Genomic DNA, 19,641 nt, shown 5'->3' with positions numbered 1-19,641 from the left:
CATTCAACTCTGTCCAATTAGAGATGAAATAGTGAGATTAATGTGAGTGTGTGGGAGGCAGGGCGGAAATAGTGAGGAAAGGAAAGGAAAGGAAAGGAAAGGAGGAAAGGAAAGGAAAGGAAAGGAAAGGAAAGGAAAGGAAAGGAAAGGAAAGGAAAGGAAAGGAAAGGAAAGGAAAGGAAAGGAAAGGAAAGATTAATATCTTTAAAGGAAGATTTGGGATCTAATCGTTAGAAGAAGAGACTGTCTCTGACCTAAAAAGTTACTGAAGCAGGGAGCCAGTGTCCTCCCAGGCAAATATTTTAGATAGTATAGCATTCCCCAACCAACAAGGTCAAGGTCAACTTTATTTATATATCACATTGCCAACAGTCCATGCTGCACAAAGTGGAGCATGGAAATAGCATCACAGATGTAAAACAGACAATTATCTTTGGATCTTCACTACTTCAATAAAATTAAAGCTCTTTTAACCCAAATGGGCCCCACACTTTCAACCTGGAGCACTAATTTAATTTTGGCATAGTTATCCCATATCTATATGATAGTTCACTGAAAATCATCCCAAAGGTAGATCTGTGCTTTATCCCATCATTCCAGCTGCTCTTAGGTAGCAATAAGTCAAAGGTGCTTTTTATTGAAGTGAGACTGAAGAGATTTAGTGCACAGTAGATCAGCTTGTTGAGTCTTTTCTGAAAGACTGACTGGTAGTGTGAAGACAGCTCACATAAAAGCTTATTCTCTCCCACTCGGGATGTTTTTTTGGACAAAGCATCAAGGCTTACCATTCAAGATGTTTAATATCAGCGAGAGCACAGGGCCGCTAGCGGGGGCATTGGGAACAACCATGGTGTACTCCCCCACGTTCACCCTTAAAGGGTTCTCATCCAAGACAGGCGTATAATCCTGCAGATCCTCCATTGTGATGATGCCGCCTAAACAGATTGACAAACACTGTGAACGCACACTTGGACAGAACTGCTGCGTTGCACAAATCCTCTTTATCGTGAAAATTAGATGTGCATAGAGGTGTATGTAGCTATTTAAAGACTAAATATAAAGACTTTTTATGGAAACTGCGTATATGGGGTTTTCTAGGTACAGAAACATGATTTTAATTGCAGAAACTGCTGTTCTCATAAGTCTAACCCTTTGACTGTAAATCTCAAAACTGGGAAGATAGCTGGGAAGATAGTTGCGACTATCAGCACAGGAGAACTGAACGTTTGCTGCCAGACTCAAATCAGTTCAGTCCTGATGTTAAGTGCTGGTGAATTTCTATATATGTGACTCCAACTCATCTGTTTTCCCGTTCAATTAAAATGTCTGCTTATTAGTGTTAAAAACTATACTTTGTAAAATAAAAATAGTACCTGCTGCCTGGATATCTGCCACAAGCTTCTGAGCCAATTCTCCCTTGTAAAAAGCATCAGGACCCTCTTCGGCTATTTTTCTATAGGTTTCCGCGAGCTTGGTAAATTTAACGGTTTCATTTTCTTTTAGGACGTCGCTTTTCTCCCCGCAAAAAACTTGACTGAAAGAAGAGAAGATGATTTACAATGGCTTTAGTCACTGTCTAAATAATGTCACAGTTTTTATAGGGATAGTTCCCTTCTTCTCACCACAAGGTTGGGTCCTGCATGATGGTTTGCTTATTACTAGACAAAGCTGAGGCAAGTGCCTTTCCCAAAGGAAATCCTTTCTCTGCAAGTTCAATGCTTGGCATAAACAAGTCTTTCCAAGGCAGTTTTCCATGTCGCTGGTGTGCCATCTGGTAACCTCGAATCTCCCCTGGCACAGCAATCGCCAACCCCCCTAATAACAATGAGGATCAGGCACAAGGAAGTCTTAAAGATTTTATTTTGGTGCACTGAAGTTCTTTAGAGGTTTTTTAAAATAATTTTTAATCTAAATGATTGTTTAATTATTTATTTCACAAGCAAATCTTTAAGAAATTACACTCTCTGACACTGATCACCCTTTTCTCCATCACAATCACAAAGTCATCAGCTTCCCTCAGTTTGTTGCCATGTCAGATAGTGCTGGTTAAACATTACCTTTCTGGGATAGATCTGTACTGTTCCCAAACATGTTTTCTGTTGCGTTGCGTGGTGCCGTCTCCCTGGCATCAATGGTCTCAACTCTCCCTGTGCAGGTCAGGAAAAGCATTTAGGGGCCCAATGAAGTGGAAGCTTTATGGGTTTGTTGTGTTAGTGGGAAAGTATAAGAACTATTTGAAGTAAAATGCATTTAAGACGGCAGGTGTACCAGTCTTTGCATTATAGATGGTGAAGAAAAGTCCTCCTCCGATACCCATACTATGAGCATTCATCAGTCCAACACACAAAAAAGCAGCTATAGCAGCATCTACTGCAGAGCCCCCTCTCTTCAGCATGTCCCTGAGGTTTGAAATAAAAAGGAGACAAAGTGGGAAGGGAAGGTGCTGGAAGTTTTACAGTTAAGATCCTCCGAAGTATCTTGTGGACAGATCTTACCTGCCGATCTCTGAACATGGTCCAGCGTCTGCTGCCACAGCTGCCTTAGAGTACCCCCTCTCACTTTTTGTCTCCCTTCTTCCCACACCAAAGTAGACGCCCACAAAAGTAGCAGCTGCTGCCAGCAGCAGTATTGTCAGTGCCACAATTATTGTCTTCTTTTTCATTTTTATACCTCAAACACAACAAATAATTTCTTTAATACCTCAGAAGACTTGGCTTGTATTTTAAAAGTTGCAATGTTGAGCTAAAACAAAGCAGCAGGAACATGCAAAACACTGAGATTATACATCCTCTGACAGACATACAATACATGTTTAAATACTTTGTGCAATGTGAAACCAAACACGACTGCTCGCACCTGTACCAGCTACATAAAGAGGTTGTAGATGAAATTAATTCAGCAGAGAGAAAACTAAAAATATATATCATGTCCAGTGGCTTGGGTAAATAATTTAGAAATTTAGTCATCATTATACAGCTACGCTCATCATGTATTCCCATTTGATCCAGGTCAGCAATGCCAGTTTGAGGAAAAGATTTGTAGATTTGATAAGTCTGAGGCACAAGATTTCCAACGTTGTGTAATATTAACATAACCACAGTAAGAGCCCTAAGAGAATCAATTTCTAATACTTCCCTGAAAAAACGTCTTGGAAATTGTAGCCTGCAAAGCTTCACTACACGAATAAAACCAGAGAATGTGACGGGAAAGCAAATTAATAGCTGCGCAGCACATTTAATATTAGTGCACATCAGTATAAACTGACTAGTTATACAAAGCTGTCGTCTGTTTTCACACACAAAATAACTTCAATAAACTGAAAACGGCCCCTTTCTTCAATTTAAATTGAACATTTTGCTTTCACAGATATGAATCAATGACCTCTCTTACTTCAGTTCCTCTCGGGGTCTCAGCAGCAGGCTGCACGCTGTGCCACGGTCTGCAGGAGTTGAACGGTAAAAGGCTCACTCAAGGTCTCGATGTGTGATTGTCACAGAGTAGTTAAACTTTAAACCATCCCACCATAAAACACCATACTTGTGTTTTTGATTGGGGTGAAAGATGCAGGCAGACGAAAGTATAGAAAATGAAAAAAAAAAAAAAACCTTAGACAACTGCTTTCAAATAATTAGTTTTCTGTATTCAAGCAACTTTCTAATATCCACAGACAACTGCACAACCCTGGAGCTGAGAGTAAGAAATAATCGCCAGATGAAAGGCTCTTTATCTGTGGTAATACTTTATCTGTGAAAAAGATTAACCAACAGTAGCCTCAGTTTGCTGATGGTTCACTTTAAATAAATGCCAAACGTTTTATAGTTAACACAGGACCTGTTTCCTTCTCTTAAGTAATGCAGCGCCTGCAGGAATGTCATTGAGTTTTTTTTCTTTCTATGACTTCACACAAAACCTAATATTTAGGTTTTTAAATAAAGTGCCTTCTCATCGGAAAAGTGAAGGCTTTCTCGGCTGCGAGGGAGAAGATCTGCCATGAGGCGAGGAAACAAACTCTCTGAACAAACTGCAGGAGAACCATGTGAACGAGTGCAAAGCTGACTGAGGAAGGTCAGTTAAGTAAGCATTCAGGCCGAAAGCAGCAGGGACACGATGGATTACCTTCTTATGTAAGAAAAATTGTGTATGTTTCTGTTCTGTGTCCTGTGTACTGTTTGTTTGTATATGTGTGTTTTTGGCTGCTGTTACAACCAAATTTCCCTTTGTGGGACAATTAAAGGATTATTCTATTCTATTCTATTCTATTCTATTCTATTCTATTCTTATTTTTGACTGATTTGAACCTCAAAACTTGAATGAATCCAGGAACATCTTTACTTTAGCAAAGACACTTCTAATAACTGAATTAAAATATGGTGCACCTGGTGTTGAATTATGCTAAACTATGGATTTTACATTCAAATACGTCCTTGTTTAAAAGCCAAGGATTTTTTGTTAGAAAATCTACCCACATACATTTTTGCAGTTTTTATGTGAGCAATAAACTGCATGATTGCCAGATGTAGCTAAAAAGATAGGATTTTTAATTTATGATAAAATGACAAACTCATATATGCAAATTGATATATTTTTTATATATGTATTTATATTTCGGATGTCTATTTAGTATATTTGTGTGGATTTCTTAAATAAGCACTCCCGTTTTTTGTTTTTTGCTTTTTTAATTGAATTGTCTGGTAATTATTTAATGGTTCGGGCTTCACTGGGTTAAATTCTGTGTAAGCTTTCAGTGTAGCTCATCACAGAAAACACACACGGGTGGAAATGAGTGATGTAGCAGCTCCAACCTATTATAGAATAGAATCAAACAGAATGTGCTTTTTACTGATAAGAGGCTGATTCGTTTAAACTGCTGAATTTGATTAATCTGAATCTTTCCCCAGAGAGCAGGGCAAAGAATCAGTGATGTCCGGGTGGGTGTGATCCATTATTATACACCTGGCTTTCCACTGGAGTCAGGGTGTCGCGCTGACCACCACCTGCCCTCACCAGCTATGCAGCTGGCGAACCACACCACGCAGCAGAGGGTCCGAAGGCTCTCTGCTGTTGAATGATAGAAGCTGCTCAGCAGGTAGCAAGGGAGGTGAACGTGTCTTAGCTTCCTCAGGAAGCAAACGCCTCAGCTGGGCCTTCCCCACCTGACAGGAGATCCGTGGTTCAAATGAGGTCAACCTAAATGTGAACACCAAGGTAACTAAAACTATCTACCTGCTCTACTTCTTGAAGTCCACAATCATTTCCTTGGTTTTTGTAGTGTTTAAATCCAAATGATTGTGATAGCAATAACCTGTGAGCGGCCTGACCTGCTCCCTGTAGGTGGTTTTGTTATTATGTAGAGTTGTTCACCTCAACTAAAATAATGTTTCATTCCATCCTAATGCTGGGGTTTGTTTTTAAGGATATCAGAGGCCAGATTGAGATGGTTTGCAGGATGGCTCTGGTCATTTAGCTGTATTTTCCCTATGTGTGTTTTAAATTCTGGATCCCTTGTCCCATGTGGCCGGTGCACATGGGACAAGGTGCAGGTCCCGTCCCATCCCAGTGACGAACTATTTCGACTTCTGCAATCAGGCAGAAGTTTCCACACTATCAGGGCAAAAACAGAGAGACTCAAGAGGAGCTCCCACTCCCACTTCCCTCATAACATCACCCAAAGTGACGGAAACAGGACATTATATCATATTCTTGTCACGTCCCAGAACTTTTACTGTCATGTTTCATATCATATCTGATTTATTATTACATCACACACTGGTTCACTGATCATACTGCTTCACTACTATTTATATTACTCTGGTTACTCTGTTTAATTATCCTGTTAAAATACTCTGCTTACATTACTCTGGTCACTTTGTTTTCTCTGCTTTATGGCTAATATGCTAATATGGCACAAAGCACTTTAACATTAAGTTCGCACATTGTACTTTTTTCAGATTTAAATTTAAAATTTCCAGATTTAATTTTAATATAAATGTACTTTTTTTTAAATATAATGTCTTGCACAGTCAAAGGAGCAGTTCAGGACACATTTGACTGTGTGTTGTACTTGTATCGCTATGCATGTGACGAATAACGAATCTTGAATCTGTGGAGCCGCAGCTATCAAAGCACTCAAAAATCCAATTTAGGCATTTAAGGAACACAGACCTTTGACCTTTGAATTGCCAAACAAAACAATTATAGTCTTCTTCTTCTTTACTATTTTGTCCCCATCACTTTGCTCCTGCTGTGACATCACCAACAGACAGCATTGATGTTTTCATAGCTGTAACCCTCAGGCTGTACTAAATATTCAGAGTTAGGTGCATTGCTCCATGTCAGACGAAAGAGAACAGCAGGAAAATGGTGCCTTCATAATGCAACAAAACATAGAAGAGATGGGATATTGTTCTTTCCTTTTCACAAGAACAATGAAGCTGTAGATTTCTCCTCAGGCTCCACCCAACTGACAGCCATCCACCAGACAGATGTTTTTTAAAGTTTGGTTTAATGGCGTCTTTAATAAAAGATGTTATTGCAGAACTGTGGGTGAGTCAGATTACTCTAAAATACAAATTGCACTCCAAGTTTTCTAGTTTGGTTCCACCAGACTGGTTGTGGAGTTTCTGTTATGGACTTTGCATTGTTCAACCTGTGGCCTGCATGGGTTTTATTAGCATGATTAAAGTTCAAGGAGTAATTTCAATATACAGTGGAACATAATCAGAATCAATCTGAATCTAACCACGTAATCAGGGATTAATCAAGCAGTTCTTGTCAATCTAAATGTCATTATTTTTTCTGATTGTGTAACTTAGATGACATTTTATTAGTTATTACCCAGCCCTGTGAGGATGAAGACTAGATATGGAGTCTTCATTCATATAGTGTGTAATTCTTATCTAAAGGCAGCTATGTCTGTGTCATGGTCAGTTTTGAGTTTGTCGGAGGTTTGGGGAATTTTTTTTTCACATTCTTTTTTGGGGATTTTTTAATTATTGTGGAGTTTAGTTCTGTCTGAGAGTCTTACATCTGGGTCCTTTTCTGCCTTGCCTCACACACCATTTTATGACAGTCTGGCATACAAAAGCATATAAGGAGCTCATGGCAAAGCCTGACCCCAAAGCCTGATGTGGTGGTGGTGCAACACAGGTTGGTAAATCAGTTCCTATGTTGCATGCAGGTATGTTGAACCACTGAGACACGTCAGCTAAGAAGCATGAGTGTGGCTGGGAAGGTAAAGGAATGCCTCACTCCACCACCATAAAGAGCAGTGAGCAAAGTGAGCCACAGGTGTTCTCGCAGCACGCTAATGATTCTCCTTGAATTTAAATGTTAGCCCACGTCTCATAAACCACACGGTGACTGTGGTGTCCCTCAAGCAGAACAGTGAGAATGAGGAATCCAGGAGATGGAGCTGCAGATCATTAAAGATTTTTTTCCGTACACCTGCTGCTCCTGGAGTAGGCCTCCGCCTGTGAGCGCCGACACATCCTGCAGCACAGCATCCCAAAGGCTCTGCATCAGTTTGGAGACACAAGGGCAGATGAAAGGTGAGATCCACAGTAAACAAAGAGTTCGATTTCGTTCTAAAAGTCCACTTGCGTCTCTCTTCAAGGATCTGTATAAGATTAGTATGACTCTTCAGTACTGCTACAGTAAGTCAGAAATTATAAGCTTTCTAATTACCCACTTCAGTTTTAGAAAAAAGGTCTAGATTAATAAACTAATTTCTGTGTTGTTGTTAATCTTGTGTTTAGAGAAAGTGGCTGTTACCTGCTGCCATAGGCCATAATGATGGTGTCAAGGCAGAATTAAATGCAAGATGAAGGGGGGACAACCCCTCTAAATTAGATGCTTGACAGGGGTTATACTAGGTTTCCATACAAGGAAAGAAAACATGTATGTAGGTTCTCAGTCATCCAGGTCATGGTAATCTAAGGAGCTGACGCACAGCTGTTCAAACTACATGTCAGTGAAAAAGGATTTTTTTTACCTCTAGCCTCACTCAGCCTCACAGGTGGGTTCTCCAGTTCCACTTTCACAACTGCACCTAAATACTTTTGAGGTGGAGGGTTGTTAAACAACGTTAAAGGAAAGTTAAAGTTAAAGGAACGAGATTTAAGGGCCCACCAGCAATCTGGCAGTACTCGTCACCGGTGCATGACAGAGGGCACATCCAAAGGTCTCCACGGTCCATTTTTGTAGTGACGGCCCATGAACTGTTCAAACAAGGATTCGCTGTTGGGACATGGAACTTCTTTGAGGCGATCTTTGTAAAGGGTGCACTGGGTGGTGTGGGAGGAGCCCTAAAGAGGAAGGCTGACAGTCTGGTCAGCAAAGGGACAGACATTCCTGATGCTACAGAACTGTTTGCTGTGTTACAAAAGACAGAAATGGTAATCAGGTTGTTTTTTGCCAATGATGATGCAGTAGAGAAAGCAGTTCAGGAGATGCCCAAAGATGTGCCATCAATTCAATCCACTATGAGGATACATCAGGCAGTGACCATTGCCCAGGCAAAACTGACATGCAGGGATGTCGGGTGCCTGTGCACACTAAATTCTGATCTGTGAGTGCTTTAATGCAAAGCATTTCACACTCAATCATTAACAGATAGCACCCAAAGCCACAGATATTCTGTGGCAAAGTCCTGAAGTTGTTGGCGAATGGTGTGTGGTAAAGTAGTGGTGACCTCCAACCAGGTGTCATCACAGATACACATGTTGAGGTGCATGAACAAAACTGGGGTCATCCCACCACTGAAGCCAGTCACAGCCTGCTATATGGAAATTGAAAAAGAGGCCCAAACTAGAGAGGGACTCTTAGAAAAGGTTACATAAGTTTGTTTTCACACACACTCACACACACACTGACATGCACACATTCTCAGGACATGTTCAATCCTGTTACTTTGCTTTGTTTCTGCAATTATGTCGCTTAATAAATACGATGAACTTGAGGTTTGTGTCAACTTGAACTGATAAATGTACCTTTGGATCTTTAAAAAACACAGTTTCTGTGTGTACATAAGGATTTTTGGTCACAAATATCAGTTATTTGACTTTCTTGACTTTTCTTGGAAAGTCAGTGGAATTCGTCCATGTTTTAAACATGTTTTTTGAGTTTTGATAACAGGACTGAAAAAAATGCAAGCATCTTTGGCTTACAAGGCTTGTTAAACTTGTTAATATGACAGCATTACACAGTTGCTGCAGATTTATCAGCTCCACGTCCATGATGTGAGTCTCCTGTTCCAACACATCCCAAAGGTGCTCTATTGGACTGAAATCGTGTGACTGTGGAGGACATTTGAGAGGACATTTGAGAAACCAATCTCAGATAATCCAAGATTTGTGATGTGGTGCATCACCCCGCTGAATGCACCCATCAGAAGATGGGTACACTGTGGTCATAAAGAGACATGGTCAGCAGCAATACTCAGGCAAACTGTGGCATTTAAACAATGCTCAGTTGGTTCTAAGGGACCTAAAAAAAAATGCCAAGAAAATATCCTCACACTGTTACACCACCAGCAGCCTAAACTGCTGGCACTAGCCCAGATAGATCCATGCTTTTTTTTTTCAAAGTCTGATTCCTACCATTGTAATGTCACGGTGGAAATCAATGCCCATCAGACCAGGCAACATTTTTCCAATCTCCTGTTGTCCAGTTTTGGTGAACCTGTGCAGATTATGACATTTATTTTACTGTTTTTAGCTTATAGAAGTGCTGATCAGTGTGGTCTTCTGCTGTTTTAGCCCATCTGCTACAAGATCCAGTGTGCATTTAGAGATGCACTTCTGCGTACCTTTGTCATAATGAGTATGTATTTGACCTACTGTTGCTTTCCTATCAGCTCAAAGCAGTGTGACAATTTTCCTCTGACCTCTGACATCAGCAAGGCATTTTCACCCACAAAACGGCTGATCACTGGATATATTGTTTTTCAGACCATTCTCTGTAAACCCTATTGATGACTGAGTGGGAAAATCCCAGTATGACAGTCTGACTGACACCAACAGCCATGACACGTTCAGTCAAGTCACGTAGGTCACATTTCTGGCCCACTCTGATGCTCACTTTGAACATTAACAGGTCGTGATTGTATATTTAAGTTGAACATGTGTACCTAACAAAGTGGCCAGTGAGTGTAAATACCACTGAAGGTAGGTGACCCATACAGACGCCCCAAATCTCAATAAACAGATGCATCAAAGCATCATGTTGTGATAACAAATTTCACCAAACTGACAAAAACTCAAACTAAACATATTTTCTGGATGCTTTTATTTTTATTCACTTTATTCGCACCCAGTTTCAGATTGTAGTTCAGCTTTAGCCAACTCCAATAGCTATGCAAGAAAACTCAGCTGAGTGTTTTCCTGCACTCTCAAGCTGTGCAGCGAGTACCGATCTGATTGGCTGAGAAGAAACACCATCCCCGAGTAAAGCGAGGGATGCCAGAGTGCTTAGGCAGTGCATGGACAGATGCAGACTGAGAGAAGACGGCGGCGAAACCAGCCGCACATTTACGGTGGCGATGCTGTGCGGTTGGTTAGTAGCCTTCAAACTTTGAGGCACTATTGCCTCATGCATCTCCTCACATTTCAAGTTAAGTGTGATGTTTTGGCTGCACGCTGAAAATTCGCTCTCCGCACCAACAGTGACACATCCTCCCAGGAGTGATGGGCTCTAAGTTGACCAGACAGAGAAGTCTCGATTTTGATAGCAAATTGTCAAAAAGGAGACGCCAGAGGAATGATATTCCTGGAGAGAGCGAGAGGAGTGGCGGCAGGAGCGGAGACTTCTTGTTTACCTCCCTGATGCTCAAGTCCGACAAGCTTCCAGGGATGCTGCGGAAAACCAACCACAGCCCATATGTCAGGCGGGTGGCTTGGGTCCGGGAAATCCAGAGGCTTCTCCGAGAGCAGAAGATGGAGCAAGCGGCCGAAGTGCTGAAAGTGCTGAGAAAGGCAAGAGACCGAGCTTATTTTAATCATGCATGCGCTTACTGTGGAAGCTTGGGGGAGGGGGGACTACTTTATTCCTAGTGTACCTGAAACTTTGTGACTAAAGGATGGAGGGTGGTTTTTAAGCAACTGGCCTTCTTAAATCGCTAGGAAGCTGGTTTTGCGTGAAACTGTGTGCTTAATGTTTGAACCATCCACAAGTGCATTTGTAAAATTCTGTAGTTCAGTTTTTGCATGTCTGCTAAAACCTGGTCACGTCTAACAGAACATTCACTAAAAGCAGAAGTTCAGCATAATGATCACACCCCAGCTAGTAATAGCCTTTGGCCATCAGCGTTTCTGATTTCTAAAATCCTGTGCAACTTCTCCTCAAATGAAGGCATGCTGAATAGTTCCATAAAGTCTGTTTCTTTGGTTAAATTCTGGTCCAATCAAACATTATTATACTATGAATAATGATTTTATTTTGTTGTTGTTGTACGGCATTTCTTAACACATTGTTGCAGAGCTCTTCACAATTACAAAAAAACACATTAAAGATAAGTATACACAACCCATCATGCAAACACACGGGCACACACAATCTTTTGATTGTGTTTTTTCATAAAGGCATAGTTCTGTGCATCCATTCGGTTTGAGTTATATCACAAAAATACTGGATGAAAGATTAGAGAAACATATGAAACCACAGAAATTAGTTCTCAGTAGTTATTTAAAACACACCCACTTATTCAGCTTACCTGATAAGCTGAGGGGGCTGATGTACTACAACCTCAAAAGAGTTTACAATAAAGTCAAAAAGATTTCAAATTAGAGCTTGGGTCAGTATATAAAGACTCTGCTCAGATGACCAGAGCCTGGAGCCTGGCCATACAAGGCTATAAAGGCTTTATATGAAATTAGTAACACTTTGAAATGAATTCACAAATTTCACTGGATGTCAGTGAAAGGGAAGCCAGGATAAGAAGGGTGGTGGCCATGTTTTTTGTGAGCAGCTGCAATTCTGGATGAGCTGATGATGGGCTAAGCGGGACTGAGGGACGCACATAAAATGTGAGAGATGAGAGAAAATTAAAGTGCGTACTAAAAGCTCTAAATTATGGGTGGGTCTAAATGATCTGTGTTTGATTTATGCATTGTTTTTTTGGTTGAACGAAATAGGTTTGAATGAGCTTAGAAATGTGAGATTAAAAATTCAGATGCTGGTGAAATATTAAGATTCAGATGATGAAGATGGAGATGATAAACTCAGGCTCAATATTTTTATCAGCCTTTTATATTAACACTGAAAGTGTGAGTAGGCAGACTTAAGAACCTGGGGTGACTCTGTTTACCAGTCAAGTTTATAGAGTATGCAAAGCCTGTATATAATGTAAATGAATGGCATGTCTGTTCACTGTTTTCATTGTTAAGAAGGCTTAAGAAGCAGTTTATCCAAAAGTCTTGGAGGTTATAATACACCATTGTTATAAATAGCTCTAATCAGTCCCCGATCGAAACACCTTTCTTTCCCCAGCTTCATAGCTCTGAAATAATATACAGGTCTAGGGTAAGGGAAGCCTTTCTTCTCTCATCTGTTACACATTGCTGTGTGTTACCATCTCTGGGTTAATCCTTGCTCTAGATTTATACAAACTAGAGAAATAAGAAAAAATAAATATTTTTCAAGCTTGAAGCCTGAGCTTCCTGCTGCCTTCTGTTAGCTGTGATCAAAGGGAACAGTTCTGAAGTTCAGACAAAAGCAGTTTTGATCAAGAGGGCCTCCTGTCATGAAAAGTCCCTGCCCATCTGTAGGGTGCTGTAGAATAAATTATACAGATGTGTGCAGATTAAAGCAGGAAACAATGCCGATGGGAAGCTCTCAAAAGTCTGAATTAAAGACAGATTTATGGGTATCCTTCTGCTAAAACCAATAGCAGAGCACAAAATAGGATGAATTGTTAAGCTTCATACACTATTTGCATGAAGCAGGAGGGAAGTGACTCATACATATTCCTTTAAGACTTCAAAGTGTCTATGTTTATTAAAGCAGACCTACAGTCAGTCATTTCTTTTTATTTTTTTAAAGGATTTTAAAGATCAACATGTAGATTTGTTGGTCGTGTGCAGGGGCTGCTTTCTCCATAGCTCGGCATTTAAACTGCTCACGAAGCACGAATAGTCTCTCCATCACTCAGTGAGGTGAAGCCAGAGCACTGCTACGTTGTTGGGGCTGAAGCCAAGTGTCTGACTAATAATACTTCAAGACTGGAGGGGAAAAAAACTGCCAGTTGATCTCCTGTTGTTGTTCTCTAGCAGTAAAGCAGCTTTTCCTCTCAGGGACGGATGGTTTTGGAGATAATCACCTCGAAGTGATGAATGCTGGAACAAGTGTCTTTCACATCGAGGAAGTCGTTTCAAAGAGGAACGAATAACATCGGCCCCCACATGATATCTCTGTGGTAGATCTGCCTTCTGGGCCATTAAGTTCATTAGTTTGGGATCTTCTAGATATTTATTAGCAAACAAAGAATCAGCAAATACTGATATTAATTACCAATATGTAGCTATGGAGAAAACAGTAATTAAACTGCTCCACATTATTGTATGTGACCTTTTTAAAGATTAAGATTAGTTGTCAGAAGCACACTTATTTTATTAACTGGAAAAACATCCTAAATAACAGTGGGCTAGAAATGGATATAAAAAAAATACATGGAAATACGGCATATAAAGCAAAAACATAATTTGTACAATTCTAACAAGCTTGAAAATCGATATTTGGTATGACCACCTTTAATTTTTCAACACAGCCTAAACTCTCTTAGACAAGTTTTCTTGTCATTTGTTTAAGTTGTCTTCAGGAATAGTTCTCCAGGCTTCTTGAAGGATATTCAAAGCTCTTATTTGGATGTTGGCGGACTTTTGTTTCGCTCTCTGTCAAGATGATCCCACACTGCTTCAGTAATAATCAGACTCGGGGAGGCCAATCTATGACTGATAAGATTCTGCTGTTTGTTCTTCATTGGCAGTGTGCTTCAGATCACTGCTGATAAATGCACCGGACGCTTTCCCAGTCGTATTGCATGAAGAGTCAAAATCTGACTCTAGTTTTCTACATTCAAAATTGATCAATTTTGACAAGATCTCTGACACCACTGGTTGAAATCCAGCCCCAAAACATGACAGAGCCTCCGCTGTGTTGCACAGATGGCTGTAGACACATCACTGTTGTACCTCAATGTAAACTGACGATGATTTAAACCAGAAATTTAACATTTGGATTCATCGTTTCATAAAACATCTTGCCACCAATTTTTAGTCCAGTTTTTGTAATTTTCATCCCGTTCTTTAAGAATGGCTTGTTGACAGCCAGCCTTCCACTAAAACCGCTTTGATGCGGGTTCAGTGAGCAGTAGATGGATCAGCTGAAGGGTCAGATGCATCTCTCGGGTCCTGTGTCTGATCTCTACAGGATTTTTCCTATTTCTTAATTAGATGACTTTCAGATCTTTTTTAGACCTGCCACTTCTTCTTTTGTTCACCACTTGTCCGGTTTCCTTTTTTAAGACACGCTACGTCAAGTTTTTGGCTCTTTGGGAATCACCTTGTTGGTCTAAAAAAGCTATTTTATGCCTGCTAACTGTGTTATCTTTGGCAATTTTTGGATATCCAAGTAAAGAAGTGGAGACATGGTGTGTTTTGCTGCTGGTAAGAAAATTTGGCTCTTTGCTAAGTTGCTAAGTAGACACAATACCAGTTATTCAGTTGACTTAAAAGCCTTTTAATGATTGAATAAGTCAGAGGTTGGTGGTCAGTGGCTTAAAAGGAAAAAACACTCTGAAATTGGTCAGGTGAAAGGACTGGACTGAAAATGAGTGAAAACGTAGTCAGTGTCCACTGTTAAAGTTTAAAATGCCCTGAGAAAGCTTGGAAAACTATTCCTCAAGACCACTTAAAAATTACAACAGCCTGGCTCCTTGGAATTAAAATACAAAATCAAATCAACTTGCCTTAAGTTTGTTAATATGGTAATAACAGTATAGCTGGATTGCAGCCAAGATGCAACCCTCTTAATGGCAGCATTCTTGCTTATGTACATGCGAGGTAATGTTTTAATAGTCTAAATAAAAGCTTCACACTGAATCACGTCGGGGGGCTGCTTTGAATGGATTTTACAGTGTGACTGGTCCTAACGCTGATGAGTTAGCAGCTAACAGAGCTCTGATTAGAAAATCAATTATTTACATGTGTAGGCTATTTATTGCTAATCATTTTCAGTCAGCCAAATTAGATAGATAACTCTTTATTGTCATTACACAGTCATACCTAGTACAATAGTACAACGAAATTGGTGCCACGTCGGCACCAAGCACAACACAACAAAACACAACACAGTAACTTTAAAGTGTTTTTTTAAGTGCAAGAAAGGTATGAGCAAAAAAATGAATGACTTAATAAATAAAAGAATAAGTGAATGCTTATTGTACATTATTTTTATTGCACACCAAAAAAGTCAAGGGAGGTAGCCATTCAGGTCAGCTGTTAGCACTGATTAGTATCTAACTGTTACTGTAACTGTTGTAAAAGCTGTCCTTGAGTGTGTTTGTTTGTGACCTCAGCAACCTAAATCTCCTGCCAGACGGCAGCAGCTTAAACACCCGATGTCCTGGGTGTGTGAATCCCGTAGGATGCTGTGTGCCCTCTTGAGACAGCGAGTGCTGTACGGGTCCTTCAGGGAGGGAAGAGGATGTCCAATGATTTTTTGGGCCATGTTGATGACCCTCTGAAGTGCCTTTTTGTGTGCTGAAGAATTATACAGAGATGCAGTATCTCAGCACACTTTAACTTGAGCAACAGTAGAAGACGATCAGCAGCTCCCTCTTCAGGTCCATTTTTCTGAGGATTCTCACAAAAGTGGAGACGCTGTTGGGCCTTCTTTACAACCGTCGAAGTGTTTGAGCTTCATTGGATGTCTGTGTCTATGTGCATACCCATTAACCTGAAACTGGACACCCTTTCTACACACTTCTCGTTGATGCTGAAGGGCTGCAGCAGGGACTTCCTGCTTCTGAAGTCGACTACCAGTTCTTTTGTCTTGGTGATATTGAGGTCCAAGTTATTGTCTACACACCAATCCGACAGCCTCTGAACCTCAGCTCTGTATGCTGTCTCGTCGCCCCCAGAGATGAGCTCCACCATCGTATCATCTGCGAACTTAATAACTGCGTTGACTGGGTGCTGATACAGTCATGTGTGTACAGAGTGCACTGTAGGGGACTTAGTACACAGACTTGTGGAGAGCCGGGGTTAAGGCTGAGGGCTGAGGAAAGAAGGGGCCCCACTCTAACTCTCTGTACACGGTCTGACAGGAACTCTCTGATCCAGCAGCAGGTGGTAGAAGGAAATCCGATATTGAGCAGTTTAACTATTAGTCTGTCCAGGAGTTTCGTATTAAAAGCAGCAGCCTGGCATAACACCCCTGTTGTTCCAGGTGAGAGATGGCATTTTGGACAATGGCATCTTCAGTTGATCTGTTAGCTCTGTATGCAACCTGGAGCGTGTCGAGTGTGAGTGGCAGGCAGGACATGATGTGGCATCGGACCAGTTTCTCGAAAAACTTCAGTATAACAGGTGTTAGAGCAACTGGTCGGTAGTTGTTGAGGCTGCTAATGTTGGTACACTTTGGCAGTAGGACAATTGTGACCGACTTTAGGCATGTCAGGATGCAGGACTGGGACAGTGACGTGTTGAAGATCAAAGTGAAGACCCCAGCCAGCTGGTCTGCAAATTCTTTTAGGACACTCCCACTCACCCTGTCTGGACCGGCAGCCTTCCTGGGGTTCACTGCCCTCAGTGTGCACCTCACCTCATATACCTGCACCATGAGGCTTGGGCTGCTGCTGTTGTCCGATGTTTGAGCTGCGGCTGCCTGTTGTCCCTTCACCGTGAAGCGTGCAAAGACGTGGTTCAGTTTCTCCGCAAGCACCTCGTTGCCCTCAGCCATCGTGGTATTTCCAGGCTTGTACTTGGTTAGGTGCTGAACTCCCTCTACATTTTGTTTATTTGACTGTGGGGGTATGATAGATCTGAGCACAGTGAGTAACATTTAACCTCCTAGTACAGGGGAGGGCAACTAGTACCTGGCTTCCACATATGTGAACATCACATTTTGCGTTGTCTAGACCAACATACTTAATTTTGCTCTACAAGGGCTTGATAATTTAAAATGAATATCCTCATATGTGGATCTCATTTTTCTCAGAAAAAATCTGGTAAAAAAAAAAAAGGTAATTCTTTGTTTTTCCATTCATCAGGTCCCAATCAGCCCAAATAACAAAGAGAAATTTAAAATGCATGTCATGAAAGAGTTCAGGTCTTAGGAGGTTAATGTTTCTTCCAAATGGGTTAGGGTTAGGGATGTGCAGCTATAATGCTAGAAATGCAGCACCAAGCTAATGCAGGGAAAAGCCTGGCTTTGTCGAATTTGCTTCATAATACAGCCACCGAGGGAAGGACTTAGCTCAACTCTGTCTGAGAGAAACAAAGTATATCAGCAAGTGTCTTTAAAGCTTGCTTGCTAATTAGCATGTGTTATAAATGTTACAAATAACTTAGAACTTCCTGAAGTTTCAGGTGACTAACTAGCAAGAAGTTTTTTGTTTGTGTAACAGAACCACAGAAGACCCGTCCACGTTTGCATACTTTTCAGCATCTTTATTCACGGCTTTTGAAATGTACACAACAGCAGTTGTATCTAGAAACAGTTTGGTTTCTATACACAGGCTAATGAACAAGCTAGTTTCAGAAATACTTGACTTTTTGTAAAGCCAGCACTGGATGCAAGTGTCTACTTCAAAACCAATATGTAGTGACTCATATTAACGTTCCCATGTATCAACGTGACAGCGAAAAGCAACAACCAAAATATCATAAAATACAGAAATAGTCATCTTACTGTGTCCTGACACCTGTGACCAAACATACAGACTCCATCCTACCCTTACCAAAGTGTTGTTTAAGTCTTTACAGCTTTCATTTTCATATTACAGCCATGATATTTTGAATTTAGTCCAGTCAGTGAAGAAAAAAAAAGGGTTAGCATAACTGGAGTTGGAGCATCCTTCACCTGACAGCTCTGGCATGTTTCTTCCTACATAAAATGGTGGGACTGGATTTGTTGCACTCTGCAATATATTTAATTGGATTCTAATGAACTGCATGTGTGGGATGATGTTCTGCGGTTCGGAGCTCATCGCTCGATTCAGACTTTTTTGTGACAAAGCACACACCAGATTAGATATGCAGCTTTCACAGGGGACATTTGTCGTGGGATCTGAAGGCACACAAGCGTATGCACAGGCATCGTCTCAGTGAGAAATAGCAAAACATTTCATGCTTTTATAATTAGGAATCGGTCGGATTAATCCACGGGATCAGATCTTTTTTTGCGTAGTTGAAATGTCTTTCGATTTAGCTGTGAATGCTCCACAAAGAAAAAAAAAATCATATCTGATGCCGCAGCTGCGCTATGGTTAACACGCATCATGATCATAATCTCCAAAATCCTCTATGCCTCCACTTTTAGACGCATGTGGCACCTTCTGTCTCCAATTAATGAGGTTTATTGAAAGGAGAGCTGGTCTGGAGGATAGCCCGGCGTCAGGGAATCCCACAGATCTCTGCTGTAATAAATCAACACAAAAGCTGGAGGAGGAGAAAATGCTGATGGGAGTTTTCCTCTTTGCCTCCACTGTGCCCCGCAGTGTTATGGCTGTCAGCACATATAGAGCATGTCTTACATAGTTTCAACCTCCAGCCTGCAGTTTGAAAAGCTTTTCAGTTCATATAGAGCTGACAGTATTTATTTTTAAGCTCCACGGCCTCTTGTTGCATGCTTACATAAAACTGCCATCACAGTAAACTGTTAGAGGAAGATCGGCCAGTGAAACACGATTTTATATTCTTTTCGTATTTTAAAAAAAGGGTCTGTAGTCTGTTGATATATCTGAGTAGGGAAACTCTTTAATTTGTCTTGAACTAGGAAAAGACGTTGATGCTTTATGCCTTTAAAGACCAGATTTCCTTTGACTTCCTTTCCTTTTGCTGCCAGCCTTTAATCTTCGGATTATTTGGTCTCCTCCGCTTCGTTCATATCTTCTCCGCCGTTTGTTGTTTCTTTTTTTAATATGGCTTGTTGGGTGTTTACGTGTCGGCGTCTTCATTGAAAAGGTGGCTGACACTGCGTGCTGCTGGGGTTATTCAGCGCGTCTGAAAACATTACATCTCAAACACTGGTTGTTAATGACACGTCAGTACCTCAAGACGCAGCTTCAATATACTCTATTTACATTGTCGCCACAAACGAAAATAAAGCCCGGTCAAAAAATATCATCAGCCACCCCACTGGGGATGTGACCTGTTTTATGGTTTTATTAAAATCTTCTGCACATCACACAGTCTTCTGGTTATGAACTATGAAGATAAAAAAAAAAGCGACGTTAGATTGAATCAAAAAGCATTATCCTCAAATGGATTAGAGGTCTTACATTTTTTCCCATTTCAACTGGTTAATGTAAGTGTCCAGGTCCAAATATCACACTGATTGCCCATTTCAGCATCCCTGCATTCAGCCCTTTAGTGGTGCACCTGTGACAGAGGATCTGTTGTCTTCACAGCATTTTTTTTTTTTTTT

At 40.8% G+C, this 19,641-nt stretch overlaps 2 protein-coding genes across 2 annotated transcripts in view; one reads left to right on the top strand and one right to left on the bottom strand.

Moving 5' to 3' along the window:
* The window catches only part of ggt1b (gamma-glutamyltransferase 1b), a 5,745-nt gene extending 3,083 nt beyond the window's left edge, over positions 1-2,662 (bottom strand). Inside the window, exons 1-6 of the mRNA XM_005735255.1 lie at positions 2,496-2,662; positions 2,269-2,399; positions 2,058-2,147; positions 1,623-1,815; positions 1,374-1,534; positions 786-935 (exon numbers count right to left, since the gene is read on the bottom strand). Of these exons, the coding sequence (XP_005735312.1) occupies positions 786-935; positions 1,374-1,534; positions 1,623-1,815; positions 2,058-2,147; positions 2,269-2,399; positions 2,496-2,662 (892 nt within the window). The remainder of the gene's footprint in view (positions 1-785; positions 936-1,373; positions 1,535-1,622; positions 1,816-2,057; positions 2,148-2,268; positions 2,400-2,495) is intronic.
* A 7,769-nt stretch (positions 2,663-10,431) lies between these two features.
* The window catches only part of lrrc75bb (leucine rich repeat containing 75Bb), a 37,008-nt gene continuing 27,798 nt past the window's right edge, over positions 10,432-19,641 (top strand). The window contains exons 1-2 of the mRNA XM_005735254.1: positions 10,432-10,551; positions 10,662-10,970. Coding sequence (XP_005735311.1) covers positions 10,683-10,970 — 288 coding nt within the window. The 5' untranslated portion in view covers positions 10,432-10,551; positions 10,662-10,682. The remainder of the gene's footprint in view (positions 10,552-10,661; positions 10,971-19,641) is intronic.

This window comes from Pundamilia nyererei, unplaced genomic scaffold (genome assembly GCF_000239375.1).
Source record: "Pundamilia nyererei isolate P.nyererei 1_Seehausen unplaced genomic scaffold, PunNye1.0 scaffold00063, whole genome shotgun sequence".
Classification (NCBI taxonomy): Eukaryota; Metazoa; Chordata; class Actinopteri; order Cichliformes; family Cichlidae; genus Pundamilia; species Pundamilia nyererei.
This window is presented reverse-complemented; position numbering and strand designations above follow the sequence as displayed.